At 61.9% G+C, this 13,306-nt stretch overlaps 1 protein-coding gene across 1 annotated transcript in view; it reads left to right on the top strand.

Annotated features, from left to right (window-relative positions):
- The window catches only part of PCSK7 (proprotein convertase subtilisin/kexin type 7), a 21,029-nt gene that overhangs the window by 2,279 nt on the left and 5,444 nt on the right, over positions 1-13,306 (top strand). Inside the window, exons 5-11 of the mRNA XM_009273542.2 lie at positions 1,566-1,656; positions 2,474-2,528; positions 4,377-4,515; positions 5,120-5,220; positions 9,587-9,754; positions 10,820-10,927; positions 11,979-12,081. Of these exons, the coding sequence (XP_009271817.1) occupies positions 1,566-1,656; positions 2,474-2,528; positions 4,377-4,515; positions 5,120-5,220; positions 9,587-9,754; positions 10,820-10,927; positions 11,979-12,081 (765 nt within the window). The remainder of the gene's footprint in view (positions 1-1,565; positions 1,657-2,473; positions 2,529-4,376; positions 4,516-5,119; positions 5,221-9,586; positions 9,755-10,819; positions 10,928-11,978; positions 12,082-13,306) is intronic.

Below are 13,306 nucleotides of genomic sequence, written 5' to 3'. Positions count from 1 at the left end.
CCCCACCGTGCTCCCCCGGCCCTTGCTCTCAGGTCTGCCTTCTGCGGACGGACGGGGCGCGAAGGTCTGGCTGCGCATCTCTCCTCTGCCAAGCCAGGGAATGTGCCGCTGTGGCCTCAGCTGCCTCCAGAGCTCTCGCGCTCCTTCACAGAGGGAGGCGAAATCTCTGTGCGGGGCAGGATGCGTCCCTGGCAGAGCAGAGGATGGTGCTGCTGTGCTGCAGCCTGGGACGTGATTCTCTCCGCACCCGGCAGATGGTGCCACGTTCCCTGGCTGTGACACGGGGCTGGGCCCCCAGGGTGCCAGCAGGGTGCTGGGGGTCGGGAGCTCGCCCAAGGGCGCTGCGGGAGGCTCTGCACCCCTGCCCTGCGCTCGGCCCCCTCCCTACCTCGCCCCGACGGGGCGCTCCCTGAGCAGCCACCCTGATCGTGGGTACAGCAGGGTCCCCGGGCTCCAGCCGGCCTGGGAGGCTGCGAGCAGACGCTGCTAGCAAAGCCCAGCTGGCAGACGGAAAGATGAGCTCATAGTTTAACCGCAGCGCGGGGAATAGGGAGGGTTTAACCCTGGGTGGCTCAGGCGGGACCTGGCACTTCTTCGGGCTTCAGCTCTCCAAAGCTCTGCCCGGCCTTGCAGGGTGAGCACGGCGGGGCAGCCTCGAGCTCTGCGGGGGGACAGGGAGACTGGCCTGGCAGCGTGGAAGCGCTGGAGCCAGCGCGGTGCCAGCCGGCGCGGGGAGAGCCAGCGCACCCCTAGCTGGGCTGCTCCGCTCCTCCACGGGGGAGGCTCAGATGCGACAGTAAAAAGCCGCGTGTGCTGTGTCAGGCAAGAGCTGAGAAGGGTGGGCGGTTGCCCTGTTTATAAATAGGCTTCACGGAGATGCGTGCCTGGTTTCCATTTGTAACCTCCTTTGCCAGCCTAAACTGTGATGCAAAGCGGTAATGATCCGTGGTTTGGGTCACTGAAGACTCGGCACTGAGCCTCCGCTGGCTTTGTTGGAGAGGTGGCCTTGCCCTCCTGATCTAAGCACGGTAGTTGGGATGTCCCGCATCTCTTGAGCCCTTCCCTCAGCAGGCAAGCGTGCCGTCCGTCCCGAGGCGATGCCTGGCTCTTTGGCGACTTGGAAGGGGAAGCGATTGCTCCAGGCAGGGACTAGCCCTGAAAAGCAGCGGGATAATTGAGGGTGGGATGTGAAGAAGCCCCTGGGGAGCAGCACCCCGGGTAGGGGGGCCCAGGGGCGCATGGGGGCGAGCCCAGCTGGTGTTCGGTTGCGCTGTCCCCCTCACCAACTTGGTTCTGGCAGTAGGACTGGAGGACTTGCTTGGCAGAAAAGCCATGTCCAGCAGAGGATGCGGAGCTGCGTGCGAGGGTGCACCTACAAGCCCAGACCCTTGCGCACATCTAGCCCCTGCAGACTGATCTGCAGGGTTACAGCTCTGGGAGATCTGGTTCCGGCAGGCCAGGAGAGTGAGCGTCCCCAGGGTGAACCTGCCAAGGAATTTGTTTGCACTGTTTATACAGCTTGCTTTGATCCGCTTTGGTCACGCTCGTTGTCCTTTGTCCTGCAGGCATCCGAGTGCTGGACGGGCCCCTCACCGACAGCATGGAGGCCATCGCCTTCAACAAGCACTATCAGATCAACGACATCTACAGCTGCAGGTGAGCCCCAAGGGGACCCTGAGCCGGGCCATGCCGACACCCAGCGAAGGGCCGTGGGCCCCGCTCTGCCTGGGGACGGGGTCGCAGTTCGTGGCTGAATGCTCACGCCAGCTCCTCTCCTCCTGTGGCTCCGGCTAGCCCTGAGGCACCGAAATCAGTACCGCTTTCGTGGGTCCTGTGAGCGTGCCTGGCAGGCAGGCGGCCAGGCTGCGAGGTGGCGGGTCTGTCCCGCAGAGGGAACGCCCTGCCTGTCCCCCTGGGCTCGGTGCTTGCCTGTGCCCTGCAGCCAGGCTATCTCAGGGGCTCTGTGCAGCTGAACCTCGAGGGGGTTTGCAGCCGGGCACGTAAGGTGGAGCTCTTTGCTGCTGCCATTAAGAGTAACATCGGTATTCCTGTCGCTGGAGAGCTGGCCCGGGCTGTGCACGGCACCTGTGGTTGCCTTCTGAGCGCTGCTGCAGCACATCCCGCAGGCTGGCTGAGCTGGAGGGGGCACTGTGCCCCCCCGCTGTGGTTGGGGAGCCCCGGCGGAGCCGTGTGACCGGGACTGGAATGTGCGAGAAGCTGGTCGTTAAATAAAAATCAAACATTTTGTCCACTGGAATCTGACCCAGGGGCACAGTGCAAACACGACGGTGATATCCCAGCAGCGAGGAGCCAGCCTGACGGATGGGAAAGTACAGCCCCCTCCAGTCCCAGTCACGGTGCTGGGAGTAGCTGGTGCCTGCTTGTAGCTCACTGTAATGGCAAACTGTAATGGGAGGAAGAGTTGCTGTCTGCGACTCCCGGGGCTGTCACTTCATGGTGTCTCTCTTGGCAGCTGGGGTCCAGATGACGATGGGAAAACCGTGGATGGCCCCCATCAACTGGGAAAGGTAAAAAAACAGTCCCAGCAGCACGGGTCACCCCCGGGCTAGCCCTCCGGTGCTTGTGGTTTCTTGCCCGCCTGGACAGGCGAGGAGGGATGTTGCTGTGGTGCAGCGCACGTTTCTTTGCTTCCGTTGCTGCCAGCGGAGGTGTTGCTTGTTACCGTGCGGGTGGGGAGAGGTGACGTTGCTGCGGGAGGGCGGCGTTCAGGCAGTATTTGATGAGCTTTCCAAGGAGAGGCTGGGTCCAGCAGGAAAATGCTCTTTCGCGGCCTGTGGTGTTACGCTGACAACTTTTGCAACCCAAGGGATGCTCTCCGCTCGGGAGACCGAGCGTTCCTGGTGCTAAGAGTGGTTCTCAAGGCAGGGAGCGTGCCTTCAAATGCTAGGAGTAAATAAGGGGCCGGGGCGACGGCTGCATTCGCTCTCAGCGGGACGGGAGGTGTCAGAGCCGAGGCTCCTTCCCGGGCCACTACGGCGTTCTCGCGGCGCCCGCGCTGCAGAACCGCTGCAAAACACAGCCGGCTGCCTGCGCCTGGCTCCCGCTGCCCTGGTACCGCAGCGAGGGGTGGCTGAGGGGGGCCCCAAAGCTGGCACTGCATTGCTCCTGGGATGTGGTTCTGCTTAATTTCTCTTTCGCTTGGCAGCCTTTTGCTGTGCTTTTCTAACCGCAAGATAGCAGTTACTGCGCTGTTCGGAGCAACGCTGACAACTGAGCTATCGGTTTACGATGACAAATGGTTTCCAGTTCTGCAAGTTTAATTTATTCTCTTCCTGCATGCAGAGACAGCCGTAACAAGCTCTGGGATGCAGAGCCCAAGCGAAGCTTGCTTTGCCGCAGCAGGGCGTCTGGAGGGCTTTCCGGCCAATGCAGTATGTGCCTTTGCCCGCCGAAGGGAGGGCAGAGGAGGAGGGTTGGTTTCCAGCGGGATTGCTTTCTTGCTTGTCCGTCAGATGCATATCCTTTATCTAGGCGGGAATGACGCCCGTGCAAGGTGTCAGCCTGGAAGTGTGCTTCCCAAGCAGGGCTGGCGTGGTTGTGTTTCTCAGCGGAGGCAAAGCCCAAGCGTATGTGTGGGCTGGGGCCTTGCCGAAGGGCAGCGGCCACGTGTGGGTAGTCTCTTGTCGGCAGGAAAGCCTTGATGCTGCAGAAAAGCCGGCTCCAGAGCGAGCCCCGCTGAAGCTGGGAGGGCTGGCGCTGCTGTGGTTCCTCTGGAGCTCAACTGCTGGCCAGCCTTTGTGCTGTGATTGCCTGGAAGGTTGCTTTTCCTTTTTCTCTTTTTATTTTTAACGCAGCATCCGCTCAAAATCATAGTAAGCTACAGATCGGCCATTCCCCAGCCCAGACGTTGGCCGCATTGCTGCCCTTGTAACGTGCTCGCTCTGGAATCTCGGTGTCTGGTCGGGGCTGTAACAGGCGCGACTCCCTGACTCTGCTAGCCGGGCGAAATACGGCCCAGAGGGGTTGTGGCTGGCCCCGCTACCACCCCGAGTACTCGGCAGGCCCGGTTACTGTAATCTCGGAGCGTGGACTTTGGTTGCTGGATGGAGATGCCAGGACAGAGCTTTCCAGCACGCCCTGTGCCTGCGAGCACTCCGCAGGGCGAACGCTCCCCCAGCACAGGCGGCTCGGGAGAGGCACACGCGTCCGTCTGCGCCTGGGTTAGCAGCAAGGTGCGCCGCGAGGTCCGGGAGAGCCCTGCTCCCCCGCGGCTCACGGCCAGGCCTGCCAGCCGTGGCTGCTGGCAGAAACCCTGTGGCTGCTGGCAGAAACCCTCTGGCGTCAGCGGGGAAGGGCACGGGAAGGGCCCGCCTGCCTACACGCCCTGACCAGCGACGACGGTTCCTTCTCCGCAGGCCGCCCTGCAGCACGGCGTGATAGCGGGCCGCCGGGGCTTCGGGAGCATTTTCGTCGTGGCCAGCGGCAACGGCGGGCAACACAGCGACAACTGCAACTATGATGGTTATGCCAACTCCATCTACACTGTCACGATAGGTGAGTGCGTGTGTCTTCTCTCTCGTTCCTCCCCAGCGTGGAAAAAGGAGATGGTCCCAAAAGCGCAAAACCTGCCCAGCTGGAAGCTGGCCGGATAGCGGGAGTCTGCAGGGAAAGTCTCTGTTCTCTGGGAATGAACGTGGCAGCGTGTAGAGGTGCTGGGCTTCCGCCCTCAAGTCTGCAGTTTTCTTTTGACCTACAGAGCAAGAGGAGGCCGAAGAAATTCCTGCCTGCCTTCAGGCCTCTGTCACTGGGGCTGTGACAGACGCACCGCCGTGTTGAGGGAGTGGCCCGAAATACAGCATTCCTATCACGTGGGTTAGAAAAGAAACGTCTAACCCATTTTCTCGAGGGCAGAAGCTACATGAGGGGTAGAAGATCTGTGTAATATTAAGTGCAGTGAAAGGTTATTTATCGTGGCTGCCTTTCCTGTAGATCTTCCAGCCATGAAAAATACAGGCTTGGGTCCGATTTCCCTGCCCAGCTCCCAGCCTGTGAAAAAGCACAGCTAGCAGGACAGGTCCCCAGGGGCTCATCACCTTGCAATTTCAGCAGTTAAACTGAAACAGGCTTCATACGGTTGATGCCTTTCACTTTTTCCCAGGCGCGGTGGACGAGACGGGCTCCATGCCATTCTATGCCGAGGAATGTGCCTCCATGTTAGCGGTGACCTTCAGCGGCGGGGACAAGATGATGAGAAGCATTGTGAGTACCGTGCGAGGCACGTGTCTTCCCCTGTGCTCTGCTGGCCACACCTGGCCGCGGGGCTGGAACAGCCCAGTGCGGAGAAGGGGTGAAGCTCTGTCCCTTCTGATTGCCGCGCGTCCGCCTTAGGCCGGTAGTTGGGTCCCTTTGCGAGGCAGGGAATGAACGTGCTTTTTGTCTAGGTCCTACGTAAATAGTACTCTGAGAGGGAGGTTTCTCCTTCTGGTTGTTCCCCGTGTTGTCACCTGTCTGTCAGGCTGTAACTCGCAGCGCGGTGACCCTCTCTCTGCAAGGGTGTTCACGGGCACGCCGAGTTCCTGGCCCCAAACGCAGATCCTGCGGGTGTCATGTTTGTCGCCTCAAGCGCAGGCAGGATGTCAGACCGACAGGGACAGGGACTGTGCTCCCTCATCTCCCTGCTCTGCGCTGCTGGGAACTGCTGGCAGACATCATCTGGGACGGGGGCCGCTTGGGTGACCCCTAAGAAATTCCTCTGCACTGTGTCCCTGGGAATGTCGTCCGGGGAGCTCCCCCGGCTCAGCCCCGGGGACAGCCGGCAGAAGACGAGCGTTATCCCAGCTGTGTGTGTGCGGGCCCCCTTTGCGCAGCGAGGAGGAAGCCTGGAGCGAGACTCCTGTGCCCTGTGGGCTTTCCTGAAGAGAAAGGGGCAGGGGCGGCTGCGGCTCAGCTCCGCGGGGGCTGCGGCCCGCCCTGCCCAGCTGGCCCCCCTCACTTCTGCTCCGAAGGGATGCAGGAGCACGGACGAGCACGGAGGGCTGGGAGCAGCATCGGGCTCTTTAAACCACTTGGCCCCAGCTCCTTCTCTGTTCTGGCACGCGTGCCTCTCCCAGCTGAATTTTTCAGAATATTTTTATCAGCTTCTCCTTTTTTTGCCAAAAAATGACTTATTGTCAACAAAATGTCCTTTTTGCCCGAGCCAAGCAGCCGGGCCTGTTTTCACCGGCCCCAGGGCTGACCCAGCGTGTTCCTCCCTTGGTGCTGGTGCACTCAGGGGGCCGTCAGGCTAACCGGACCGTACGGCTGTGACCCGTTCCTGTCCCGCAGTGCCAGCGGGGACTGCAGAGCTCAAGCCACCCTGGGGCAGCTTGGGGTAAACATCACTGGCTGCCAGGCCTGACTGTTTGGGGTTGGGGTGTCCCTGCCTTGGCAGGCACCGGGAGGATCTCCTGTCGGGACGGGCAGTTCCCGAAGGCACTTTCCTGGCAAAGCCGATGAGGCAGCAAAGTCCCGGTGGCAGATGAGCATCAGCAGTGTGTGCTCGGGGGTCTCTGGGGGCCTGACGGGCGAGGGAGGGTGCCTAGGGTGCTCCTGCGAGCAGGGACGTGCAGCTGTGGCCCTGCGCTGAATCCAGGCTTGTCAAACAGGCTTCCCCGCATGCTGGGCAAACCGGGGGAACAGGGAGAGCCCGGGTTCCTCAGCCACCTGGTTGGGACTCGGCAAGCTCCTCTTGCAGTCCAGAGCCAGGGCAGGAATCCGTGCCTAGCTAGAGCACGGCGCGATCTGCCTGGAGCAATGGCTCGGCTCACGCGGCAGGGAAAGTAAAACCCAGAATGGAGCTAATTTTGCCTTTCAGCGATAACTTCAATTGTCCCAAGCTGGTTTCGAAACTACTGGCGCTAGGGAAAAAGGAAACAGTGGCCAAGCAAGGGCTCTGCCGCACTTTCATCGGGAGTTACAGAGTTCTGGGTTTATGTCCAGCTTCCCCTAAGGCTGCTGCTGGTGAGAGCGCTTTGAAGGTCTCAGACGCCCCTTCATTTCGAATGCTGGCCTTACGGGACGCTAACGCGGGAGCTGGTATTCCATCGGGGAGCCAGGACGGGATGCCCCGCATAGCCTAGGCGCGGCACGTGCCAGAGAGCCGTCCTGTTTCTTTGCACTACCGCGATCGCTCCTTTAGCGAGCCCGTGCCGTGTTAAAACTTACGCGCCCCTTTTTCTGGAGGATCGTCTGCTCCTAAATACCCTTTAACTGTGCTTCAGTGATGTCAGAGTTAACTTCTCAGCAGCCATCTGCTGGGTTTTTTTCTTTTACCAGACTATAAACTTTGTGTGGTTTCCTTAATGGGAAGAATTTAATACGGCTCCTGGCACTAGCTGCGTTTCCTACTGAAAGTTTATGCTGCTCAGGGTGTTCTTTGTAGGACGTGCAGCGTCCGAGCGCAAGCCGAAGTTGTTAACAGCTGGCAGAGTGTTACGGAGTCAAGCGTAGAAGGCAACAAAACCTACAGCTTTTGGCAGTGCGGGCTGTCTGCCCACGGGGAGCCCAGGGAGACGGACACGTTCGGTTGGCAGTGAGGTGGCCTAATTTGGGAACCTCCCGATGCTTCTTCTGAGGCTCCGTGTGCCCTGCGCAGTCCCGTGTGGTCCCTCTGCGGAGGCCCGGTTGTGCTGGAGTGACGCTGTGGTCAGCAGTGAAGATGAGGAGGGTCCCAAACCGTAACCGCCTTGAGTTCCCCTGAAGTTTCCAGGCTTTTCGGCAGCTAATCCCCGACCCTCTCCCCCTGCTGCTGCCCTGCTCTTGTTGTTCTGGTCTTGGCTGAGGGAGGATGACGGGATCTCTGGCTGCCCTTCCCGTCTCCCAGCCTGATCTCAGCAACCGCAGAGAGAAAGAAAGCTCGTGTGCTGCAAATTCCTCCCTCCTGTCTGGGGGGGAAGCTGCCCGTGCGGAAGAGATGGCTGGGAGACGGACAGATTAGATGTGGTTCATGCAGGCAGGGGGTTTAGGACCACCTGCACAGAAAGTTGTAGTAGCAGATGTCCTGGTTGCCGGTGACGTTCACCACCTGCGCGTGCGGGCACGGTGAGAGGAGGTGGCGGCGGGGCGTGGGGACACGGGGGACGCCCAGGGACGGCCCCATCGCGGCTGGGGAGCACGGTTGGGGACCGCAGCCCCCAGAGCTCCCGGGAGCCCCATAGATTAGATGTGGTTCATGCAGGCAGGGGGTTTAGGACCACCTCCCCGTGTCTTTCCTCTGGAGGGGGAATCCGTGGGCATCCAGAGAACTCTCTCGTTTTGTCTGAAAGCCGCCTACGAAGGGGGTCAGGCTCTGGGTGCCGGCCTTGGCGTGCTGCATGCGGGCTGGGTGCTGCCCCGCTGTCCCAGCTCGCCTTTCCCTGCCCGTGTTTCCCGCTGGTCGCAGAGAGGCAGGAGGCGTCCCTGGGCGAGGGACCATGGGCGCTCGGCTGCAGTCCCTCCTTTTCCTTCTGACGCAGCAAATCTCTTAGGAAGGGGTGTGAAGGTGCTGTGTGAGCGTCTGTGGTCCCCTTTAAAGGCGGCTGCGCCAGCGCGGCGCAGAGAAGCCCGGCTCTTCGGCCCAGCATTGCGTGCAGCAATGCTCTCCCCTGCCTGGGCTGTCACGCTCTGATTCCCGCTCTATGCCAAACCTCCTATCCCTCTCCCTGCTCAGAGGCTTTCCCATCTGTTCACCCGGGGCAGCCCGTGTTTAGACAGACGTGCCTGGCTGGACTGGCTGCCTGGCAGAATGGGGAAAGGCACTGCTGGCTGCACAAAGCGCCCTTGTTGTCATTGCCGCCGCAGCAGGGGCTGGGTTAGCTCCTCTCTCCCCCAGGACGGTCAGCTCAGCCCGGCCAAAGGCATCCTGCAGTGGAGGAGGTTTTCACTGTCCTCGGCAAAGAATAATCGGGCGCCCCTGAGGGCCCTCGGCGCTGGAGGAGAGGGCTGGCTGGGGGGACCCAGGCTGCTGGGGAGGAGAGCTGCTGACTCTGTCTTTTCTCCCCTCTCGCTCCCAGTTTTCCAAGCCTCCTCTACGTGTGTCCAGCCAGCCCGTGGGGGATCTTTTCCTCCTCGTCAGGCTTGTGGTAGGGCAATAGAAATCACGTGAGCGTTGCTGACGGAAACGCGCGAGCGGTAAATCAGCGCTGCAGGGCTGTCGAGAAAACCCACCGGCTCGTGCACCACCCTGCACGCTGCTGGGGTGCTCGTGCAGTAAATGAGGACCCCGGCCTCCACGCAGGGCGCCCGGGCTGCCCTTGCTCACAAGCTCTCTGCCATCTGCCCTGCTCTCTGCCAGGAGCATGGCTGCTGTCCCTGTTTCTGTGCTCGGGCATTGCTCGTTTCTTAGCTGTGTCCAGGATGATGGTGGGGAGCCCCAGAGCCCCCATCTCTCGTGCCCTTCGCGTAGCGTGGGGGGCATGCCATCCTGTGTCCCCGGGGCTTTTGCCGGCAGTTGCGTCACGGGCCGAGCGTGGGCTGCCGGTGGAGCTGGTGCGGCGAGGGCACGGCTCGGGGCCTGGACCGCGTGCTCGGTTGCTCGAGTACCTGTCCCGGCCGTCCCAGCATGGCGAACAGTGGCCTGGCAGGAGGCATCTCTCCTCTTTCTCGGAAGGTGACAACAGACTGGGATTTGCAGAAGGGCACGGGCTGCACAGAGGGCCACACGGGGACGTCGGCTGCCGCTCCTCTTGCAGCCGGGATGATCGCGCTGATGCTGCAGGTGCGGCCGTGTCTGACCTGGCGAGACGTCCAGCACATCATTGTCTTCACCACCACCAAGGTGAGTGGCCATCCCTCCCTCCTGCTGCCCTTCAGGGATGCTGCGGGATGGCAGAGATCCTGCTGTGCGCATCTTTGTTTATGTATGTCTGCCTGCCCCTCTATAAATCTCTGGGTTGTCTGGCTCCCGGCAAAGGGACTGCGTTTTCCCCTTGCCCCTCGTTCCTCCCAGGAACGCGGCTGCGGCATTTTCCTCTGTCATGATAATAAATGGGGTATTTGCTCCAGGAATGCCTCCCATCTGCCGGCGTCCAGGGGCTCACCGTGCCTCGCCCGCAGACACCGGGAGCGCGTGTGTGCGTGCGGTGCGGCTGGCCCACATCTCTGCAGTGCCACCCCGCAGTCCGTGCAGTGGGAAAGCGAGGAGCTCTGCCCTGCCCTGGCCTCTCCTCGGGCTCTCCAGAGAGTCGGGCTCTTGGAAACAGACATAACGGAGGGCTCGGCAGCAAACACAGCCCTTCCTTTTGCTCGGCCTCGACTCCAGCACAGCTTCACTGCGGAGAGCAGGAGTGGGAACTGGCTGGAGCTGCCTGATTCGGCTTAGGCACAGGGCTTCTTCCACACCCCTCTGGGGAGCAGGAGTCTAACAGCTCCTGTTAGACTACAGCTAACGCTGTACTCACTTTGGCACAGGGCAGCGTTTTCCACAACTGCGAGCCAGCGTTGCCGGAGTACTACAACCCTATAAGCAATGGGACCCAGATCTGTCCTGGCCCGGCTCTTGTTGATTTAAAGGACTCGATTCCTTCTCCCCAAGGCTCCTGCCACCCCGCAGGCTGTGGCTTGGGCGGCAGGGAGCAGCTGGGATGTTTCAGAGCAGAGGCATTTGTGCCCTTTCGGGCTGCTTGATTTCCTTTCTGAGGAGCCGGGAAGCCTGTTTGTCCTGGGACTTGTTTCAAACAAAGGTCAACCTGTTTCTTTCTAATAGGGCCGCGTGGGTTTGCTTCCCTGCTGCTGCGGGGTATTTCTGAGCCTCCTTCCCTTCGGGCCCGGTTCCCTTTGCTCCGGGTTTGCAGGGCTGCCGGTGTCCCCCAGGGTAACGAGGGTGCCCTGCATGTCTTTTCAGTACGAGGATCGGCACGCAAAGTGGGACATCAACCAGGCCGGCTTCAGCCACAGCCACCAGCACGGCTTCGGCTTGCTGAACGCCTGGAGGCTGGTGAACGCTGCCAAGGTAATTCCCCTCCCTGTCCCAGGCGTGCCCCGGAGGCAGGTAGAGCAGACCCAGCCCGGTGGCGGCGGCGGGTCCTGTCCTGGCAACGCCGTGGGGTGACACTGTGGCTGTTCAGGGCCAGCGCTTTGGCCGTCATCCTGCCGGCCCTCGCCGTAAGGCTGCTTTTGGTATGAAGTAATAAGGCTTTCGGCAATGCCTGAAACCTGCCCCCGAGCTGCTGCTCTCTCAGCACTATATATAGCCATGGGCGAGAGCCTTCGCTGGTGGGAGACGACAGCTCTGATTCATGGCTTGGGGAGTTTCGTCAGCAGCCCCAGCACCTTCCTCCCTATGCAGTGGGCTCCAGGGAGGGCGTCATGCCCCGAGGAAACAGGGTGTTCTCAGCTGGCAGCTCTGGGCTCTGCGTCCCGGGGGCTGCTGGGGCTGCCGAGGGAGTGGTGTGGTCAGAGCAAGCAGGGGCATCCCCATCTCTTCCTCCCTGTGCCTCCAGTCACATGGAGACCAGGGCACATCCCTTTGGCACTTGGTCCTCAGTCGTGCATAGAGCACCGCGCAGCTGTGCCGCGTCGCTGCCGGTTGCCAGCAATGCCCCCTGTTTCACAGGGGCTTTCAGGCTGCTCTCTCTTCCTGCAGGGCTTTGGGTTCTGCTACGTTTCCCCCCCCCGCTGCGCCTGGGGTTGAAACGGAATGGCTTCAAGTAACCGCTCAAAGCCACTCGGGTGGTGGCGGAGACAAACCCAGAGCTGGGGATTCCCGAGTCTCGATTGGCCCCTCTAGCCCGCAGGCAGCTGCTTTCCTTCCACTCCTAGGCGTGCGGGCACTCCTCTCCAGCCCTGCGGCGCTCGCTGCAGCCCGTGCGTGCTGCCTGGGTTTGTGTGCCCCAGAGCAGCGTCGGGAGAGGCCCCTTGTCTGGGCCCAAGCTGGGCCCACGTCCACGCGCGTTAGGCGTGCCACGGATGGGAGCAGCTTGCAAGAGTGGTGGGAGATTGGGAGATGGATGTGCAGGGAGGGTGCAACCTTGTGCTGAATCCTCTCGCCTTTCCCCTGACAGATCTGGGAGTCGGTCCCGTACCTCGCCTCGTACGTGAGCCCTGCACTGAAGGAGGGCAGGAGCATCCCGTTGCTCCCGCAGGAGCTGGAGGTCGCCTGGAACGGTAAGAGCGGGTGTGCCGCGTGAGAGCACGTGCTTGTACACGCCAAGGCCAGGGATCCAGCCCGTTCCCGCTGGCATGGGGCGCAGCTGGGCGTGCTGACAGCCTGGCAGGGCAAGCCCTGGGCTGCGCAAGGCCACGAAGGGGTTAAGTGTCGGGCTGCATGGGCTTTTTCCTCTCTCTTTCTGCTGCCCTTCCCCAGGGGATCTGTGTCTGTTGATGCGGTCCCCTCCCCGATAACTCCATCTCATAGATTGATGTCTTCGAGGAGCCAGACAGGCATTAGCGAGCACGGCCAGGCTGGGCAGCAGCCAGTCCTGCTCCTCTGGCTTTGACCATTTTAGGTAATGCTCCAGCTCCTGACTTGGCCGGCCTCTGTCCACATAAACAAGGCGCTGCTCCGGCAGCTACCAGTGGGAAGGAGAGCTCGGCCCCAAGCCCTTCCCGGCCCCCCAGCGGGGCCCGGCTCTCTGGCTGGGCACAGCTTCTTGCGCCAAGGCTGGGCCACCGGCCCCCTCCCTGTCCCACCGGAGATGCTGTCCCAGGGGGCCTGGCCCTGCGCCCCTCGCTGCCCCAGCTGCAGCTCCTGGCAGAGGTGCTGGGGATTGGCAGCGCCCGGGGGCTGGTCCCCCGGCCAGGGGGCCCCCCGGGAAGAGGGTGGAGCTTCGCAGGCCGGCCCCCCCCCCTTGCAGGTGGTCCCGTCCCTCCCCTCCCTGCTGCAGGCTGAGGAGATGCTGGGCGGGCGCTGGGCACATGTTCTCCCTCTCTCCTGTCCCTGCCCGGCCGGGCTGGTCCAGCTCTGCAGCACGCTGCTCCCTTGCAGGTACCAGCACCGCAGGGCCCCAGCGGGACGGAGGGACAGAGGGGCGACACCCCGCTCCTCGGGCTGGCAGCGGGGCTAGCCCCGCTCTGCCTCTGAGGAGAGGGTTGGGGGTCAAGCAGCTCCTTCTGCCCTAAAAGGAGTTGTGAGCTGAAAGCTGGGCAGCAAGCGGAGTTTGGGAGAGGCAGAAAAGAGGCACTTTGGAGAAGTATGCGCAGAGGAATGCCTGGCCGCAGAGGAATGTGTGGCCGGGGGCACTACTGTCCCCCAGGTACTGCAGGCTGACTCAGAGTTAACCCTTTCCCCACGTGGCCCCAGGGAGTGTGCTGGCCGGCCGCTGCAGGCAGGCTGCCTGGTTCTGGGGTGCGCCCGCCTCCCCGCTTAGAAGATGCTGGGGAGCACCCACCT

Source organism: Aptenodytes forsteri, unplaced genomic scaffold, assembly GCF_000699145.1.
Source record: "Aptenodytes forsteri isolate BGI_AS27 unplaced genomic scaffold, ASM69914v1 Scaffold187, whole genome shotgun sequence".
NCBI classification, from domain to species: domain Eukaryota; kingdom Metazoa; phylum Chordata; class Aves; order Sphenisciformes; family Spheniscidae; genus Aptenodytes; species Aptenodytes forsteri.
This window is presented reverse-complemented; position numbering and strand designations above follow the sequence as displayed.